This window comes from Schistosoma haematobium, chromosome 3 (genome assembly GCF_000699445.3).
Source record: "Schistosoma haematobium chromosome 3, whole genome shotgun sequence".
In the NCBI taxonomy this organism is placed as follows: domain Eukaryota; kingdom Metazoa; phylum Platyhelminthes; class Trematoda; order Strigeidida; family Schistosomatidae; genus Schistosoma; species Schistosoma haematobium.
In genome coordinates, this window is record NC_067198.1 from 25,437,145 (window position 1) to 25,457,211 (window position 20,067).

Below are 20,067 nucleotides of genomic sequence, written 5' to 3' on the forward strand. Positions count from 1 at the left end.
ACCATTTCCGATGGTTCATCATTATTGAAATGACCAATAGTACTGAAACACGTTAATTTTAAATGTAATGTAGGTAAAAGGCATAGTGTCAATCTCAAGATTGCAAACTGAGTATAAATTAACCATACAGTGTGTAATATACACGGCAGTACTTTTCCAGATGGTTATTAACTTATTCTGCTTCTCTGAAACATAGTTGGTTTAACTACTTCAGTCAGGGGTCTAATCTGTGCTACTCAGTTAAAAGTACCTGGACAGATATTATTGCGGACTGATTTTTGAAGAAACTTGAAATGAAGTAAAATCGAATAACTGTTATGGGATAAATTGCAACACTTATTAGTAACTTCAGATCATGAAATAAAAAATCTTCGGTCAAAGTGTTGTGGTTTCCCGAAAACACAACTCACATTGGTCTACAAATCCTAAAATAGTTTAAGTGAATAGTCACTAAACATAAAGATCCTTATCATATATTCATCTAAAGAAGGAACGAATTGAGCGAAGAAATTTCTTTTCAATTAGTTCTGAGCAAACATTTGCGTTAAAGGTTCTCAAGAGTATCTGAAGTATAGCGCAAGGCTCAGTGAGGCGATGACAAATGTTGATTTTATAAAGGAGTGCATAGAAACCAACCTGTATCCAAAGTTGTATTGGAAATCTTTACGTCGCTCTCGAGTTCGACCAAATGGAAGAACTCTCAAACGCTACGCCCTTAACCAAATCGATTCTCTAAACTCATACATTGCTGAGATGGTAAAAAATATCAACGAGAATTTATGCTGTAGATGATCTCCCTGATAAATTAAGAGATCAGTATCTGGACTACGTGGAGATGGTTGTTAACTCAAGAAAGGAAAAGAAAAGAATGAAGCTTAAGAAAAATCTAGACAAACAGATCTCAGAAATGAAATTTCCATCCAATCCAGGTCAGTACGTACACAATTTCTCTAGTGTTATACTGGATAAAACTGCGTTTGAAGCGTTATCATTAGGCCCTAAGTTTTGTGACTTCAAGAAAACAGTAAATAAAATGGTCGTTGAAATTCAATTCGAAAATCTTTATGCTCAAACGGCAGAACTAATAACTTCATCAAAAGATAATGTCGAAAGATTTAAATCAACACTAGTCGACTGTTGTTTTAAATATTTAAATCATAGACACAACACGAAAGGGATTTTGACGAAAAAACATACAGAAGCTTTAAGAAAACTTAAAACTAATGACAATTTATTAATCATGAAACCGGACAAAGGACATGGAATAGTACTCATGGATAAAAATGACTACATAAACAAAATGAAAGCCCTTTTAAATGATAAAAGCAAATTTCAGAAACTGGCTGTGAAGAACGACATAGCAGATAAGATTGAAAAGCAATTAACAGATTCACTGAAAGAAATTAAACAACGTTTTATTTCAGAAAAGGTGTTCGAAATGTTGAAACCTACAGGAACGATGACACCAAGACTATATGGCCTACCAAAAATACACAAAAGTGGCTTACCCCTTCGACCAGTTTTAGATATGAATAACTCAGCGTATCATACTATAGCAAAATGGTTGGTGCAAATTCTTAAACCATTACACAAAGAAATTGTCAAGCATAGTGTCAAGGATTCCTTTGAATTTGTTGAGAACATAAAAAATCTATCAGTCAAGAATAATTTCATGTTATCACTTGATGTATCATCTTTATTCACTAACATCCCACTACTAGAAACAGTTGATTTTATTTGCAATGAACTAACAGAGAGACGCATAGAAACCCCGATTCCAACATCCGCGATAAAACAGTTAATTCTTAGATGCACAATGAATGTACAATTCAGATTCGACAACGAATACTATAGACAGCTAGATGGAGTTGCCATGGGATCACCATTGGGCCCTCTACTGGCTGATATTTTCCTTGCAAAACTGGAAAACGGACCACTTAAAAGCATAATTAGCCATTTACCAACTTATTATCGCTATATAGACGACACCTTCATAGTACTAGAAAAAGAAAATGATAAGGACAATTTACTTAATACATTTAATAACGTTCATCCATCAATTAATTTTACATCAGAAGATGAACAGAACGACAGCATATCATTTCTAGATGTCCAACTAAAAAGAAGAGCAGACGGAACTTTAAAAAGAGGGGTACACAGAAAGTCTGCAGCAGGACAATACACTCATTTCTATAGTGCAGTTCCAATCAGATACAAAAGGAACTTGATAGAGAACTTGACACATTGGGCTAGAATGATTTGCTCTGAAGACACTATCGAAGAAGAATTGAATAATATTCGGAACCTACTTAGCATGAATGGGTATCCCATGAAATTCATCGACAAACATATGATGGAGAAGAAAACAAGGACAAAGATACCCACCGTCCATAAGAAGGTACTATTCATAAAACTACAATTCATAAATGACACCATTGAAGAAATCTTGACTCAGAAACTAAGAAGAGCTGTACAAAAAACATTTAATGCTGCCAGATTAAATGCAATCTTCTACAACTATCCCAAGATAAGAACAGCCAACAAAGACAGACTGCCTGAATTCGCCAAATCTATGTGTATCTATCGTTTCAACTGCTCCTATGGAGCCAGTTATATTGGGCGTACAATTCGGCAAGTCCGTCATCGCATTACTGAACATCATCCGTCGTGGTTAAACAAAGGACAGGTAAAAGTGATTAAAAGTTCTATTCTCTCTCACTTGGTTGACACAGGTCATCAAGTCGAATTGAATAAAGCTTTTAAGGTTATCTACAATATCCCATCTAATTTGCCACATGGTTTACGAGTGCGCCTCTTGCACATTGCGGAAGCCATCGCAATCCATGTTCACAAACCTGACCTTTGCATTCAAAAGAGATTCGTACAACCACTTTCCCTGCCCTGGCCATCAGTTTAAGATTTCCTTCAAAAGAACTATTTTTCATACTTCTTCCACTTGTTTTTTTTATTTTTAACTTTTGTAATTTTATTTCTGTTGCTTTTGAACTTAATAACTTCTCAACATTCATCTCTTGATTCTTACGTAACTACCATCCTATTGACCATCCGTTAAAATTCTGTTCCTTCTTTGTTTCTTACATTACGCAACGTAGCAACTTCTTGATCACTTTGAATATTAATAATCCTCTTTCTTCCAATTAATCAATGTTAATTTAAATGTAATTATTACGTAACGTATCTACTCGATGAGTATTATATTATTATTGTAAAACATATATATATTAGTGTAGAGCCATGATGAAAAACTAATCGAGAAGAAATTTCTTCGCTCAATTCGTTCCTTCTTTGTTTACCAAATGGCAAAATGGGAATTTTCACTATATATTCATCTGTCTACCCCTAGCTGTTAATCCACTTGTGTTATCAGGAACTACCCTTTTTATTTCACGCCGTCGATAAGATAAGCAAAATTTAACATAACTATGATTAAATTTATTGGCTATTGATTACTTTATTAAATGTTACTATTCACATAACACATTGATACTGAACACAAACCGCATTAGTAGTTAACTATATACTTTTCATGGAAGTAGTAGTATTAATTCAAAACCAACTCAATAAATAGATTCAATGATGAACGGCGAATATTAATTCAGTTAACTTTTATAAATCAAAATCAGATGAAAATAACTAGCTAATTTATTTAATATTCTACACTGCAAATTATAAGGTAGCACTATTTTTATATTAAACAGGCAAACTAAGAGTAACAGAGAAGTCAACAATGAACTCATACGATTTTCTTCATATCCGAGGTCAACTGAGACAGTATTTTGTAAAAAAAAAAACGATGAATTATAAAGATGGTCGTCTATTTTGTATAAAAATTTTACATGACAGGCGGAGAGGGAGTGTAAGATGAAAACTGACAAAACGTCGAACACAATTAATAATTAAATGTGCAGACAAATTCAGACAAATAAGAATGAATCTACTTGTCTTTCATAACGAAGCTGCCATAATTAAGAAAAGAAAACAATATAAGAGGGACAAAGTAAGAAAAAGATTTTATGAGATAAATGTAGAAAATAGTACATCTATTTGACTGATTAATAAAACAAAAAGGCGCTCGTTATATAATTATTAAGTATTATCAAGTCTTTGAATGAAAAAGTAGTAAATATTTACTGATGATTAATTTTATTCATTTTTAAATCGAATGTTACCTACAATACAATGAAACAAAAATGATATAGACACTGGGAACAGATTAGTAAATAAATTAGTCACTTATTAAGATTTTCATATTAAAATCAATTACGAGTGGAAAGTTCCTCCGAATAAAGGACAACATTATAGATAAAAATTGCACAACTGGATCGTGATAAAATTTACTACTTCCTGTACTTAATTATTAAAATGATATGATAAATAAATGCAGAGAAAAAACTGATGAAATTCAAAGCACTATGTGACACATTCGAAGAACAAAAGATTTACTTGTATGTTAATATATACATATGAAGTTTTTTTTAAAAAAAAGGAATCAACTATACGCGTGAACGCATATATGCAGTCCGTCTAATGTTAATAAAAAAAGTTAAGGCACATATATATATATATATATATATATATATATATACCTCCAGAGATGAGCGTGAAAATAATACAAAAATGCGACAGTTATGTTTTATATTACAGTGATTTCAAAACACTTCACACTGTCGTCTACCTACATCAAGATAATAATTGAAAAAGTAGACTTGAAATGTCCACACAACAATGAAAACAATAATGACAAAAGGAACGATGAAGAAAAGAGAAAGACCCCAATGATTAACAATAAACATAACAATGTGATTAGCATTTTCAGGAGGCGCTGTACGAACACACACAAAATATCAATAACTATTGTAAATAGTAAGAAGATATATGCAGAAATACAAATAAATAGTAGAAACGAGAATGGCGCGGTTATTTTACTCACTATTTTCATGTTCTTCTCGTGTGCTTCATGTTGATAAGAAGCTCTATCTTATGAAATGAATTTTAGGTTGTAATAATGATTTGTTAATACTGATAGTATAAGTGAGGCTATTTATGATCTTAATGCAGAAATAAAATAAGAAAGAAGAACAATGTATTCTTTTCCTATGGGAATCCTAGACATGTATACATCATATGTTATTCATCTTTTGTCCCAGAATCAATATCCATTAAGAGAACGATAAAGTGTTTAACAATATGAGATTTATGAAACCGATGAAATCGGATTTCTTGGTGTACCCATTTGTGTAAGTACACGATCGAGCCATTGTAATGGACCATTCAAATGGATTTCAACCCAACATGGAGTAGATGTAACATCTTGTCGATGATATTCAGCACCCCAACCTTTTACAAAACTCATACGTATTGTACACATTTTAGTTAATTCATAAACAGCTTCAAAACCATGATGTACTGTACGACTGAGTAGATGAGCAAATTCTTGATTTGAGAATATTTTCAATGAACAACCAGGTGGAATTTTACACACTGTAGTTGGATGAAAATTATGATGATAATTACAATTACGTGATTGTACAAATATACTACTATCTGATAAACATTCAGCGTAAACTTCACCACCAACATAATAAAGATGAACGCCTATACGAGAAAATAGAACAAAAAACAGACTATGGTGAAATGAGAAACGTGGTATGAATGATTGGTTCAGTCTAATGTGTGTACTGTGACACAAGTTCGAGATTCTTAGAGTTCAATATTAATTTTTTTGATTCTTCTCTTCTAAAGTAAAGGTTCTGGCACAAACTTACTCATATATACAATGTTTAATATGGGTATGAGATAGTTTGTTGTGTAGAAGTTTTGTTAGATCTACAAAACCAGCATAAAGTGTGTACATTTTAATCTTGATATCCATTTTTCGCTTAAAGATTAATTAAACTTCTGACTGATTCGGAAAGTAAATACGTTATTTTGAACAACAATCACTTTTACCTAAGTTCTAATATCCAATTTTAAATGACTTATTAAAGAACACAGCTGAATGATAAATAATTAATGATGAACCAAACAGATAAAAGAATCTAACTAAAATATTTCGAGTTTTGGTGGGTGGAAGAGAATAAAAAAATTACTGATTGTCACACAGAAGATAATGAATGGTTGGCTCCATATTAAGACATTATCTTAGTCAAAATAAAAACAACAATCGTAACAGTATGGGAGATTTTCCAACAAACTGGGGCCATATATATGTTGATAATGATCAAGAAACACCATTAGGTAGGTGCATTGTTAAATATATATATATATATATATATATATATATATATATATATATATATATATATATATATATATATGATTAAATTCCAAGTTAGCTAAGATGAACAATCACTTATTTTCCTGTTTTCAACATCGTGTTTCAGAAAATGAACGGATGATAATACAAATAATGTAGTATCAGCAGAAACTGAACCTAGTCATTTAAGTGTTTGCCTTCACTTTACAGAAACAGTAAATCTATGGCAAAATTCACGTATTATATTTGGAAGAAAACGAGCAACTCTAGAGTAAGATAAAAAACATTAATTGCTACTTTAAAGCACCATAGAAAGTGGATAGGTTGGTGATAAATAAATGAAGTGGTTAGTTATTATAGACGAACGAGCCAAATGATTATTCGTGGATAAGAAACAAACAAAATATGGCTATTTGGCTATTTTAAGACTAATATATAATAGAGCTGAACAAACATTAATTACTCAGATGTCATACCATTAATGTTAGATAAATAAAGATTTCAACATAAATAGAAAAGAAAAACTCTAAATAAATAATAACCTTTTCCAATATGACGTCTTGTATTCTCGATTGTAGAATTTCGGTTTACGTTCGACAAAAGACCAAGACAAAAACGATCTGAATTATTTGATGGGTCTGTAAAACCATCAATGATTATGCTTAATTGTGAAGCGTTAAATGCTTCACCGACACGATTATTTAGTTCATAATAAACAATCGAACACCAGTATTTCGGTTCTTGATAATTGACTGGATGCATAGCTAGGACGTGAATGAAAAGACAACACATTTAACCATATAACATACTAACAGCACAGTATATTCAAAACGTATATATCACAGATAGATTAAAGCTTGATTTGTTAACGTAGACAATTAGTAGCGACACGTTTAATATAACTCAATTATTTTAACCGATAAATAGGTATATGTTCCAGCTTAGTGACTTTAGACATGATTTATAAACGAGATCAGTACTGCAATGGACAGTTTCCGTATGATACATTCACGAAATCGAGCAACATTTCCCCTCTGTCTTTTTAATGAACGTAGTTCAGGAGGTACATGTGAATAAATAGACAGAACTAGATATGGGATGAACTAATCATATCACTTGTGATTAATGTAGTGGTTCTTGTATCTTGGATACGATAGCAATTGGGGAGCTGGATTACTAATTGGTTCGGTCTGTCTATAGTCTAATTTCCGCTAAAATGGGATAGAAACGAAGACTGTTTTGACAATGAACTAATATAAACATTTCTACATTAAAACAAATGTATCCATCATTCCGCAAAGCAGTCACTTGGTTCAGCAAATCAGTGTTTTGACTGAACACTGATTTTGACTCATAAGATAAAACCTATTCAAGTTTGAATACTTTTGCCGTAAAGTGAAGAGTTGCTTTTGTCGAAGACCAAAATAAAAAGGATCAGATATGTTTCTACATTAAATTCCACATAAAATGTACTATGCTGATAACTATAACCAATCCCCGTGTAATTGCCATTAACACGTAACAAATATAAAATCGATGTGCCAGTTATGTAATGAAAACTGGTTGGAACTTTCTAAATCCTTTTAGGATGTGGTTTCAGTAAGTTTCCGACTGTTACTCCATTAGTCTGTAAACATAATTATTTTTCAGACTCAAGTTACAAATTCCTAATGAGCAATTCTAAATAGGTTTCTGATAAATTACTGACACAAAATCCACTGTTTCCTTTAGCGACTCAACGATGCTTATAAATGACGAATGTTGGTAAATAATGATAATATACAGTAGAATATCACCAATTTGTTCTTGTATTTAATGGATGTTATGTTGTGATTTTACTGGATGAGATGGCTACTTAGAAATACATTGATAAAACAGCAGTAACATGTTTACCTCAAAAAACCAGCACTTGAAGCGATGCTGCCTACTCACAACGGAAGGAAACGGTTATAAAAGGTCGGTCCAAAAAATGTCACACTTCACACTAACCGTACGGATTTCCATCCAAAGAGAAATGCACTTAGGTATCGCAGCTTAGCGAACAGATAATGGCAGCCATCTGTTGCAACTATGCTCAGATACTCGTTTATTTCAAGCGGGCATTACTCACAACAAACTCAACGGTAGATTCAAATAGACCATATTGACATCATCTCTCGTTGAAGAGACTCAATGGAAGAGTGCCAATCATTCCGGAGAATACGTTTAGATTGAAATCATGCTCTAGTTGGAGCACGTATTTGTCTGCGTCTGACTGGACAAATGAAAGCCGAAGCAAGAAAACCCCTCAGAGTTCAACTTAATAATGAAAATGTTAAGAGTATATTGCAGAAACAACTAGAGAAGGAACTATTCAACCATGAAAGTGATATCCACCCCGAGGTAGCTTGGTATGATTTCCGGACAGCTGTGGAAACAACAGCAACATCTTCCAATAACCTAAAATAAATGGCTTAGAAAAGTCAGTGGGTTGCAGAGAAGTCTACTGAGCTGATAAATGCTCGCAAACTTAACCCTTCTTGTTCTAAACACGATGAGGGGCGGACACAGCTTAAACGTAGATTGATAAAAAGCCTGCGTAATAATCGTAAGCAGTGGTGAACAGAGAAAGCAGAAGAGACTTATCAAGGAAACTGGTGGTAAAAACCCAGCTGTTAGTGAAACTATTTTGGAACAAGACGAGGGTATCATTTACTCTCAATCTGGAAGATCGGACCAATAGGGAGAACACTTGAGGAGACTGTTCAACTGGCCTTCAGCCACACTTCGGGTTCCCACGATTTCCAGTCGACCTGAATAGTGAGTTAATGTAGGTCCTCCGACTCTTTATGAAGTTGGAAAAGCTATAGGAAATCTGAAACGAGGGAGAGCAGCAGGCCCTGGCGAGAAGTTCAGGATGGCGGTCCAGTATTAGCAGTGAGATTAACTGAGGTCTTAGGTAGAGTTTGGGAACTGGACGTAATCCCATCTGACTGGTCTCAATCACTGGTTGTGCCAGTCTATAAGAAAGGACAAAAGTTCTCTTGTGACAATCACAGAGGGATCGGTTTAACTAATATAATGTCTAAAATATTAGCTTCAATAATACTTCGACGTCTAACCACAGCTCGTCAAGAGCAACTGAAGTGGTTGGGACATGTGTTATGCATGTCCAACCACTGCCTAACTCGATGGGCGATGTTTTCTTGTGCAAGAGTAGGCTGGAAGAAATATAGGGGCGGCCAACCCAAAAACATGGTGCCATTGACAGTTGAACTGAGCTAGATATAGAATACCTGGTTGGGGTCGGGTTGATTACCATAACCAGTGGTTAGACTTTGAATGAAGTGGTCCGAAGTCGTTTTAAGTGAAGCACGTACATCCGTTTTTTGTCTTTCGCAAATTTTGAGATCCTAGATTTTTAATAACTTTTGGTTATTATTTCACTAATTTATATTCTTTAGAATTGTATCTTCGATGCTCAACCCGTTCTATTACCACTGATACTGTTACTACCTCTACTACTCTGAGACAGCCTAGCAACTTTATCTCTCTGTGCTAATTGGGTATGACAACTTCATCCGTTGTACCGGTTCTATATTGTGACTGACTGACAGACCTAAAATGCAGTTGATGGTTCGAACCTGTAGCTTTGACTAAAAGCGAAATATTATAGCAACTAAGTCATTAGTTTCATTATCACAACTAGATAAGCTGTGCTCCAGTCCTCAGATAAATAGTTATAATAAATTAACGGTTTCCTACTCTCTACTTTCCTGAAATAATCCTTTTTAGCGGCATTTGAATGACTATTATAAAGTTGTGACGGGTTACTAAATGCTTAAATAAATTTGAAATTCAACTCATAGTTCTTACAACAGACTGCATAAATATCTGAACATTTTTAAAATGCACTGAAATATTTAAACACAAATATTTGTAAAACTTACTTTGTCCAGAGGTAGCCGGTTCTTGATTGGGTTGAGTTTGGTAACCGGATTGAAGATTTGAACCTGTTAAAGATGGTAAATAACAATTGTTTTAAAGAATATTACCAAGATGAAGTTTTATCATAATTAGAAGCATAATGGAATTTAACCATAATTTATATTGATTCATTACGAAATTTTTCTAAATCATTACTGTAAAACAATTCTATAAGGAAACATTCCACTCTCAACTAGTCTTTTGCAAAATTATGGCTAAGTGATTGACAGAGTAGACTTTTAGTCATTGGATTATAGGATCAAATACCATTTCACACTACGAAGACACTTATGAACAAGTACTTTACTTTCATAAGCCATTTCATAGCCGTAGAGAAGTACAGAGAAGCCTTCTGCTCGCTATCCCCGGTCATTGATGAAAAAAAACTTCGATATGTATATGAGCGCCTTACCTACTTCAGAGGTGGTTCACTCTGGCGAAAATCGAAATCAACTTATTGTATACATGCTGGTACTTCTTTGAGCACCAATCCGCTGGGTCGATGAGACTCCAAAGATAAGTGAATGTCAATACCTTTGACAACTTCGCTCCCTATGGTAAAACTAAGTATTGGATAAATAAAATCCACAAAATATTTTCTAAATCAATAATTACAGAAACTACAGTGTACGTAACTTCTCATGTTTGAATGTTACAGATGAAATAAACCACCAACCCGATTATTTAATACCAAAGGTTTTTGACAGTATACACAATAAATAACTGCATTTAAAAAAACTGGAGTACGAAATTTATTATTAAACGGATCCAAGTGTATTGATTTAATATTCTTCTTAGTTTAAGCCTTCAAAAGCGCAAACGAGTACATGCTTCCTTGGCTTACAATGCGCCAAAAACAGTGTAATATAATATGTGATTTATTGTTATAACTAGGTTGTCTCAGAAAACTATATACAAGAATATGTTTTTAAGCAATCGAATGCGTACAGCTTTAGGATATGCAGTATTAGACGTTCTGTAACATGAATATTTTTAAAGCGGAGTAGCGCTTTCAACTTGTCGGGAAATATTCCAACTAAACGATATTTCAAACTTTTGTTACTGATGATATCTGAAAAAATATGTCAGATACATTCACGAAAGTTTGGTTCTAAAGGTACGAAACTTTATAGATCATTCAAAGAGACCACTGCACTAAACACAGACTGATACCAAAAGCCCGACCCATGATTTAAGAACTGTAAAACTACGAGGTTAGGAAAATGAAAACAAAATAGTTTGAATGGTACGTAAAAACCAACTAAAGTTGTTTTTCAATACATATAGCAATCGGCAAACAAAAGCATACAAATTCGTTGGTAAATTTATAAATAATAAACTGATATAGAAGAACAAAAATACAACTATACTTACTATTAAGTGAATGGATAGGTCCAGCAACTGCACTGTCTGTAGAAGTTCCACTATTTCCGGGAGGAAGAGACGGAGAATGACTGAAGTTGTGTGGATAATTTACATTGTAAGGCATTGCTGAGTCTGTCATCGGGAACATTCCCAGATTAGATGCTGAACGGGAACTAGATATTCCACTGCTTCCACAGTGTGATAAACCCGGTGATGGAGTTACAGTGCTAAGACTAGGGTATTCACTATGCCGAGGAACAAGGACTGGAGGCAAAACTAAAATAACAAATATTAGTTAGTGTTACTGGAAACTGTACATATGGTAATGGGAATTAAAGCGATTGATTAGTCAGTTCGATTTTCGTATTATTGGATCTTAATTAAATATACAGGCCCTAATAAAATAGGGGAACTGGAAGGCGTCTGCTATTTTGTGTGAAGTCATACAAATTATTTGGAGAAAAGGAATTAGGCTTTCATCCTATTAGCAACAACGTACTGTGGGAGAGAACAAACCAGATCCCAGCGGAGGAAGAAATCAGGAAGAAGCGCTGGAAGTGGATAGGACACACATTGAGGAAAGCACCCAACTGCGTCACAAGACAAGCCCTCACATGGAATCCTCAAGGCCAAAGGAAAAGAGGAAGACCAAAGAACGCATTACGCCGGGAAATGGAAATAGACATGAGAAAAATGAACAAGAATTGGATAGAACTAGAAAAGGCCCAGGACAGAGTGGGTTGGAGAATGCTGGTCGGCGGCCTATGCTCCATTGGAAGTAACAGGCGTAAGTAAGTAAGTAAGTATTTGGAGAAAAATATGAGGCGAGATGGGAAGAAGTATCTTTCGAAAGCTGTGGAAAGCTACTAAAAATTTACGGGTTATTACGCCATCAACAGAAAAAAGTATGTTAATAGCTAAGATACTAACAACCTACTTATGTACTTCATGATTCATTATCAACCTCAATGTCTGATTAGATAATTTATGGTATGATTTTATTAAGGATAGAAATCCATTAACTATATGGTTTATCTTTAAGTGTGTTAGCCAAAGTGAACATAGTAGTGCAATATTAAGACTAAACTATAATTATTACAATAACAATTACACTTACCTGGACTTTCAACTCGCTGATAATGATAAGGGTTAATACAAACCTCATTTTCTTTAGCTGAGAATGGAAAACGGCAGAAATCAAGGGGTTTCAACTCATGATGGCTTTGTAAGTCTGGCCACCTCCACACTCGACAGTAGATTACATGAGGTAACCCTTTCCTATGAGAAACTTGAAGTCGACCATCGAGGGATCGGGGAATAGTAACACATTCTGAAGGTTCACCGGGATTACTCAAAGCTCGCTCTAGAGCTTCAAGTGCACCCTTTTTCTTTTTAAGCTTTTTTACAAGTGAATCAACCGCTTTTTCAGCCCATTTTTCCTCTTCGTCTCCTTGTTTCCAACCAAGAAGTCTTTTTACAGCAGGAGATGTGAATGAAAATAAACTGTTTAGACTAGACATTGGAGTTGACATAGCCTGCTTGAGGTAGACTACAGAAAGGATGTAACACCCATTAAGAAATTGCAATTTTCAGTTATTTATTTTTTCACCTAGTCAGTAGGAAAGCAATTGATGGGGGGGAGATTCAAGTTGATATGGTGAAGCTACTCAGCACAAAAACCTGGAAAGAATAAGAGGAGATATTATTGTTTCCATAAATGCGAAGTGCGTTCATGTTCAATACGGTGGTTATAGATAATAGATAAAAACGATCGAACGTGGCATCAAAACACCTTGGTAATATAAGCTGAGAATACACTCTGTATGGCTAAAGAAACTGTAGAGTGTATCCTGATATGATGGTTAGGTGGGATACATAGCTAGACAGACTTCAATAAAACTATCCGTTTTACATTAATGCAGTGGGCTACTTCGGGAATACGTTAGTCAATCACCAACAATCAATCACAATAATATACTTCTAAAGCTCTTGTTACTTTACATCTAATTATCTACTACAAATGTAATCCCGAGGTGGTTGATGTCAGTGATTTCTTTTTCGAATGTCTACTTCCCTATAATGTAGGGATATCTTATATTCTTTCTTATCATACCACTTTCTCTAGTGCTCGTGTTGCATTCGATAGAATGCAATACAGTTTATAGAGTCCTAATGTCATCGAGTTTCTCAAAATCTCAAATATTATGAGGGAGTCAATCTAAGGACAGCAAAAATAACAACAGGGTAAGACATCCTACGTCCGTGACTAATTTAAGATACGTCCAGTCGAAGAGTGGACACATGCAGATAACTCAAGTAAACAATAGTGTAAATCCAAGTCCCAAGACGATTTTCTTTATTTAATGCACATCCTTAATAATCAATCAGTAATTCAGTTGGCATATCTCATAGCTTGTTACCTGCGTGAAAAACAGTTAAAATTATCAAGTAGCAAGTAGTAACTACACCAGTTTTTTCATCACTTAGTAGTAAACAAGGTAGGACCTGGCGCATGTGCATCGGTGCAATTTTCCCCGTCATATAAACACGGAGAGGGATAGGAATACCAGTAACAGTAAACACAGAACATTGATTACGGTTCATCTCCGTACGTGACCCAGTTTGAATATGGGTTTCACCATAGTAAATCTATTCGCTTTGCCCAACCGTAGCTGCTACATTGACGCGGTGGTCGGGCTTTCTTATTGTGATAACCAAACCGAGTTATATTGGCTGGAACATATGTTCCTGTAGGTTCTACGATACCAGGCAGGTCGATTGGCGAACGGTAAGACTAAAAGCAGCAACTCAAGGTCTGAGGGCGAAGTCATACTGATGACTGTAGAGGGGTGTGACAGCAGTAAGGTGTTTCTCTCGGACAACCAGCATCTGCAGCGATGCTGCCTTCTCATAAGGAAGGAAGGGGTTACAAAAGGTTGATCCTAAAAATGTCACATCTCACCTTACCTCACGTATTTCCGTCTCCGGCGGTAAGGCCCTTTGAAGAACGGAGTTAACACATTAAAAACCTCTCACGAATAGGCCGTGCGCGACCGGCCTCAAGCAGTTGTCCCGTGGGCTCCGCAGTCACGCAGGCCAACATTAATCCAACTTCCTTTTTAGGTTCCTCAAGAAATACCCATCCACGGTGTGGGCGACCGGGAAGTGACATCAACCCTCATACCCGTAATAGCACACGAAATCAAGTTGGTCACACTCAAATCCTTCCTACAACCAATACCACTCTTATCTCCTCGACTAACTCTTCTCACGTCCTTTTATCACCTCGCACCGCTAGGGCAAACGATTCGAGTACGCGGAACGCTATCCCTGGTCTCCTGAAACCACGCTCTAAACTACACGTAGGAGCTTTTAACGTACGAACACTGTGCCAAATAAGACAACAGGCTTCCTTAGCTAGGACTTTAGAATCTTGCGCCATCGATGTGTGCTGCGTCTCCGAAACGCGCATACAGGATCCGAGTAGCGTCATTCATTTGACATCACCATGTCAAAGTGACGAACCAACTCGATTCACACTTCGTGTATCTGGAAACCCTGGAGCTGCTTCACGTGGCCTCGCCGGCGTAGGTATAGTATTGAGTCCTAGGGCAGAACTAGCTCTCTTAGAGTGAGTCCCAGTAGACAGTCGTTTGTGCGCTGTCCGACTGAACGGAACAGTAAGGACTCGGGAAGATAGGGACACTCGTCGTTGCCTCTTCGTCGTCTCTGCCTATTCTCCCACTGACTGCAGCTCAGATAATGTAAAAGATGAGTTTTACAGAAAGCTCTCCGAAAAGCTAGGCGCTCGGATGTAGTAATAGTGGCCGGTGACTTTAATGCTCAAGTAGGTAAACTAAGCGATAGGGAAAGACACCTAGGTGGATCTTATGGTGTCGTGGCTCAAAGAACAGATAATGGCGACCGTCTGTTGCAGCTATGCTCGGATAACCGCCTGTTCCTTGCAAATACTAACTTTAAGCATAAGGAAAAACATCTTTTAACATGGAGACCCCTAATTCGTCCCAACGTTGGACCCAAATAGATCACATCGCTATCAGCCACCGATGGAGGGGCTCGATAGAAGACTGTCGCTCACTCTGGAGCACATGCTTAGATTCAGATCATGCTCTAGTGCGAGCGCGTATTTGCTTGCGTCTTACTGGACGTAGGAAAGACGCTGCAAGGAAACCTCTTAGGGGCCTACTTAATGATAGTCAAGCTAAGAGTATATTTCAGGAACAACTAGGAAAACAGTTAGGCAGCCATGTATGTGATGCCCACCCCGATGCAGCATGGAATGATATCCGAAAAGCTGTGGAAACAGCAGTGATATCTGCTAGTAAGGTAAACCAGAAGGTTAGGGAGCAACACTGGGTCTCAGCAGCATCTATCGCATTGATAGATGCTCGGAAACTCATTCCACCTGGCTCTGAACATAATGAAGAGCGGAGTCAGCTTAAGCACAAGCTGACAAGAAGTCTACGCAATGATCGCGAACAGTGGTGGGTAGCAAAAGCAAGAGAGATGGAAAAGGCAGCGGCAATATGTAATAGCAGACATTTGTTCAGACTTGTTAAGGAAACCGGAATTAGGAACCCGACCGTTAGCGAAACAATCTCAGAGAAAGATGGACATATTATTCATTCTGAATCCAGGAGATTGGATCGATGGGCAGAACACTTTAGGGATCAGTTCAACTGGCCTTCAGCCACACTTCGGTTTCCCACGATCTCTAGTCACCTGAATGGCAAGTTAATGTAGGTCCTCCGTCCCTTTACGAAGTTGAAAAAGCCATAGGAAATCTGAAACGAGGGAGAGCAGCAGGCCCTGACAGGTTTACTCCTGAGATTTTTAAGGATGGTGGTCCAGTATTAGCAGTGAGATTAACTGAGGTCTTAGGTAGAATTTGGGAACTGGACGTAATCCCATCTGACTGGTCTCAATCACTGATTGTGCCAGTCTATAAGAAAGGACAAAAGTCCTCTTGTGACAATCACAGAGGAATCAGTTTGACTAATATAGTGTCTAAAATGTTAGCTTCAATAATACTTCGACGCCTAATCAAAGCTCGTGAAGAGCAGATTAGAGAAAACCAGGCCGGTTTTCGACCTGGACGTGGTTGTATAGATCAGATATTCACACTATGTCAGGTTCTAGAACACAGACACTCGTTCAGACGCCCTACAATGGTAGTATTTCTCGACCTTAAGGCGGCATTCGACTCTGTAGATCGTGAGGTTCTATGGCAGTGTTTGTCACTGAAAGGAGTACCAAAGAAGTACATTAACCTTATAAAGGCTCTCTACTCGAACACAACTGGTAGAGTGAGAGCTTATGGCGAACTGTCATCAGAATTGATTACCTCAAGTGGTGTTCGTCAGGGCTGTCCACTTTCCCCATTCTTGTTCAACTTTGTCATTGACGTACTTTTAGAGATAACACTCTCCTCATCTAAATTTACAGGGGTCGAACTTCTGCCGGGAGGTTCACTTGTTGACTTAGAATATGCTGATGACATAGTTTTATTTGGCGAAGACGCTGACAAAATGCAGAGTCTTCTGACCACTCTAAGCAACAATGCTAGCATGTTCGGGATGCGATTCTCTCCCTCGAAATGCAAAATGTTGCTTCAGGATTGGGTTACATCGACACCCGAACTAGTGATAGGGAGTGAAGTAGTTGAGTGTGTCGACCGCTTCACTTATCTTAGAAGTCTCATCAGCCCTTGTGGTCTGGTGTGTGACGAAATCTCAGCACGGATACAGAAGGCTCGACTAGCTTTCGCCAACTTGCCTCATTTATGGCGTAGGCGAGATATCTGTCTATCAACCAAAGGACGCGTTTACTGCGCAGCAGTTCGTTCCGTCCTACTTTATGGCAGTGAAACATGGCCGGTAAGAGTAGAGGATATTCGTAGGTTACTAGTATTCGATCATAGGTGTCTTCGAAACATTGCTCGTATATCATGGGACCATCGAGTAATTAATGCAGTTGTTGGGAAACGGGTACTAGGTAAGGATGGCAAATCAATTGAAGTTTTACTACTTCATCAATTGAGATGGCTGGGACACGTGTTACGTATGCCCAACGACCGACTGTCTCGACGTGCGATGTTCAGTGGTAGAGAAGTTGGGTTCCTAATACCGGTTTCCTTAACAAGTCTGAACAGTCGTCTGCTGTTACCTATTGCCGCTGCCTTTTCCATCTCTCTTGCTTTTGCTACCCACCACTGTTCGCGATCATTGCGTAGACTTCTTGTCAGCTTGTGCTTAAGCTGACTCCGCTCTTCATTATGTTCAGAGCCAGGTGGAATGAGTTTCCGAGCATCTATCAATGCGATAGATGCTGCTGAGACCCAGTGTTGCTCCCTAACCTTCTGGTTTACCTTACTAGCAGATATCACTGCTGTTTCCACAGCTTTTCGGATATCATTCCATGCTGCATCGGGGTGGGCATCACATACATGGCTGCCTAACTGTTTTCCTAGTTGTTCCTGAAATATACTCTTAGCTTGACTATCATTAAGTAGGCCCCTAAGAGGTTTCCTTGCAGCGTCTTTCCTACGTCCAGTAAGACGCAAGCAAATACGCGCTCGCACTAGAGCATGATCTGAATCTAAGCATGTGCTCCAGAGTGAGCGACAGTCTTCTATCGAGCCCCTCCATCGGTGGCTGATAGCGACGTGATCTATTTGGGTCCAACGTTGGGACGAATTAGGGGGTCTCCATGTTAAAAGATGTTTTTCCTTATGCTTAAAGTTAGTATTTGCAAGGAACAGGCGGTTATCCGAGCATAGCTGCAACAGACGGTCGCCATTATCTGTTCTTTGAGCCACGACACCATAAGATCCACCTAGGTGTCTTTCCCTATCGCTTAGTTTACCTACTTGAGCATTAAAGTCACCGGCCACTATTACTACATCCGAGCGCCTAGCTTTTCGGAGAGCTTTCTGTAAAACTCATCTTTTACATTATCTGAGCTGCAGTCAGTGGGAGAATAGGCAGAGACGACGAAGAGGCAACGACGAGTGTCCGTATCTTTCCGGATTCTTACTGTTCCGGTGAACCCTCTGTGTCCACCAGCCCGATTAGGGCGCCGGACATTCGCCCTTCGTTCTCTCGATTTCGTAAACAACACCGCGCCACGAGAAGACAGTGAGTAGGACCTCCTTGGCAGTAGCTGTATATGTGTGGCCATGTAAAGGCGTTTCGAGAGGTAGAGCTGACTCTCCCCTACCCCGACCGTACCAGGGCATTTGAGGGCCACATTAATAGCAGGTTGCTATATGCCCGAATGATCTTTAAGAAATTTTTAGTGACAAAACCTAGTTTATGGAAGAATTAAAATGCTCTAGAATATAGTTTGGAATCACTGATGAGTGGTCATACAATACAGGAGCTGTACTAAACTATCCTAATCTCCCAATTTTGGGAAAAATTTGATCCATGTTGTGGAGATTTTGAGAAATCTGCCGAAAATTTTTTGGGGAAATGGCACCAAAACCCCAAAATCTCCCCAAACTTGGGATCTTAGGGAGGTATACTTATTATTCACACAGAATGGGTCCGTGTCCGGAAAATATGAATCTCCCTAAGAGTTCCGACTAACAACGAGTGAGTAGGCGATAAACACTAACCTTAATACCAATTCAGTACATTGAGTATCAACTGGTTCTCACTCTAACCTTTGGTGGCCCAAGCAACACAAAAAGGGGAAATAAAGGGGGGGAAAGGGGAAATAAAGGGGTAAATGCTTTGGTAGCGAAAGGGGTGGTCATCACACAAAAGTGAAGTTACAATCACTGCGTTAACTGTTCATGAAGACTTACGCCCTACAATAAAGCTCAAGATATAACTGATTTGGTTTTTGTCAACGCAAACACTAACAACTAATACCTCAATTCTCGAGAACATTACCTTGCTTGTCGTCTTTGGCGCTGTAGGGACCAAAATTGAAAAAAGCGCAAACTTAACGAGTCAAACGTCTCAACTGCTAGTGGTTACAAAAAAAGGATTAGGTTGACAAGGTAATGTGTCTAGTGATAACTTCAAGTGAAGTTTTGGATGTGCAAAATCAAAAGACGTTATAGGAGTATTAGAAAACTAACGCAAAATGTGTGAACCAGGAGAGGTGCTGATATAGCTTCAGATCACCACCTAGTTGTGGCCATTTTAAAACTGAAGCTAAAAAAGAACTGGACAAATGGACAAACAGCACTACAAAGGTTCAATACAGCCTTCCTTCGAGATACTGACAAACTCAATGAATTCAAGATAGCTCTCAACAACAGGTACCAAGCCTTACAGGATCTACTGAAAGAAGAAGAAACTAATATGGAGGACAACTGGAAAGGCATCAAGGAAGCATTAACTTCAACGTGTCAAGAGGTTCTGGGTCTAAAGAAATACCATCATAAGGAATGGACCTCTACAGAAACACTGGACAAGATCAAAGAA

The 20,067-nt window shown here is 37.6% G+C and overlaps 1 protein-coding gene across 3 annotated transcripts; it reads right to left on the reverse strand.

Moving 5' to 3' along the window:
- Positions 1–3,311: 3,311 nt before the first annotated feature.
- SMAD9_1 (Mothers against decapentaplegic 9) lies at positions 3,312–19,564 on the reverse strand. 3 transcript variants are annotated; one of them, XM_051213399.1, is made up of 6 exons: positions 19,528–19,564; positions 12,726–13,288; positions 11,618–11,884; positions 10,207–10,269; positions 6,820–7,041; positions 3,821–5,616 (listed from the first exon to the last, which is right to left on the reverse strand). In XM_051213399.1, exons 2-6 carry the CDS (start codon positions 13,138–13,140, stop codon positions 5,216–5,218), a joined length of 1,368 nt encoding a protein of 455 aa, XP_051069377.1. In that variant the 5' UTR covers positions 13,141–13,288; positions 19,528–19,564; the 3' UTR covers positions 3,821–5,215. The 3 variants fall into 3 exon arrangements, with proteins under 3 accessions (XP_051069376.1, XP_051069375.1, XP_051069377.1); XM_051213397.1 differs by having other exon boundaries at positions 3,312–5,616; positions 11,618–13,288; XM_051213398.1 differs by lacking the exon at positions 19,528–19,564 and having other exon boundaries at positions 3,312–5,502; positions 12,726–15,020.
- Positions 19,565–20,067: the final 503 nt, after the last annotated feature.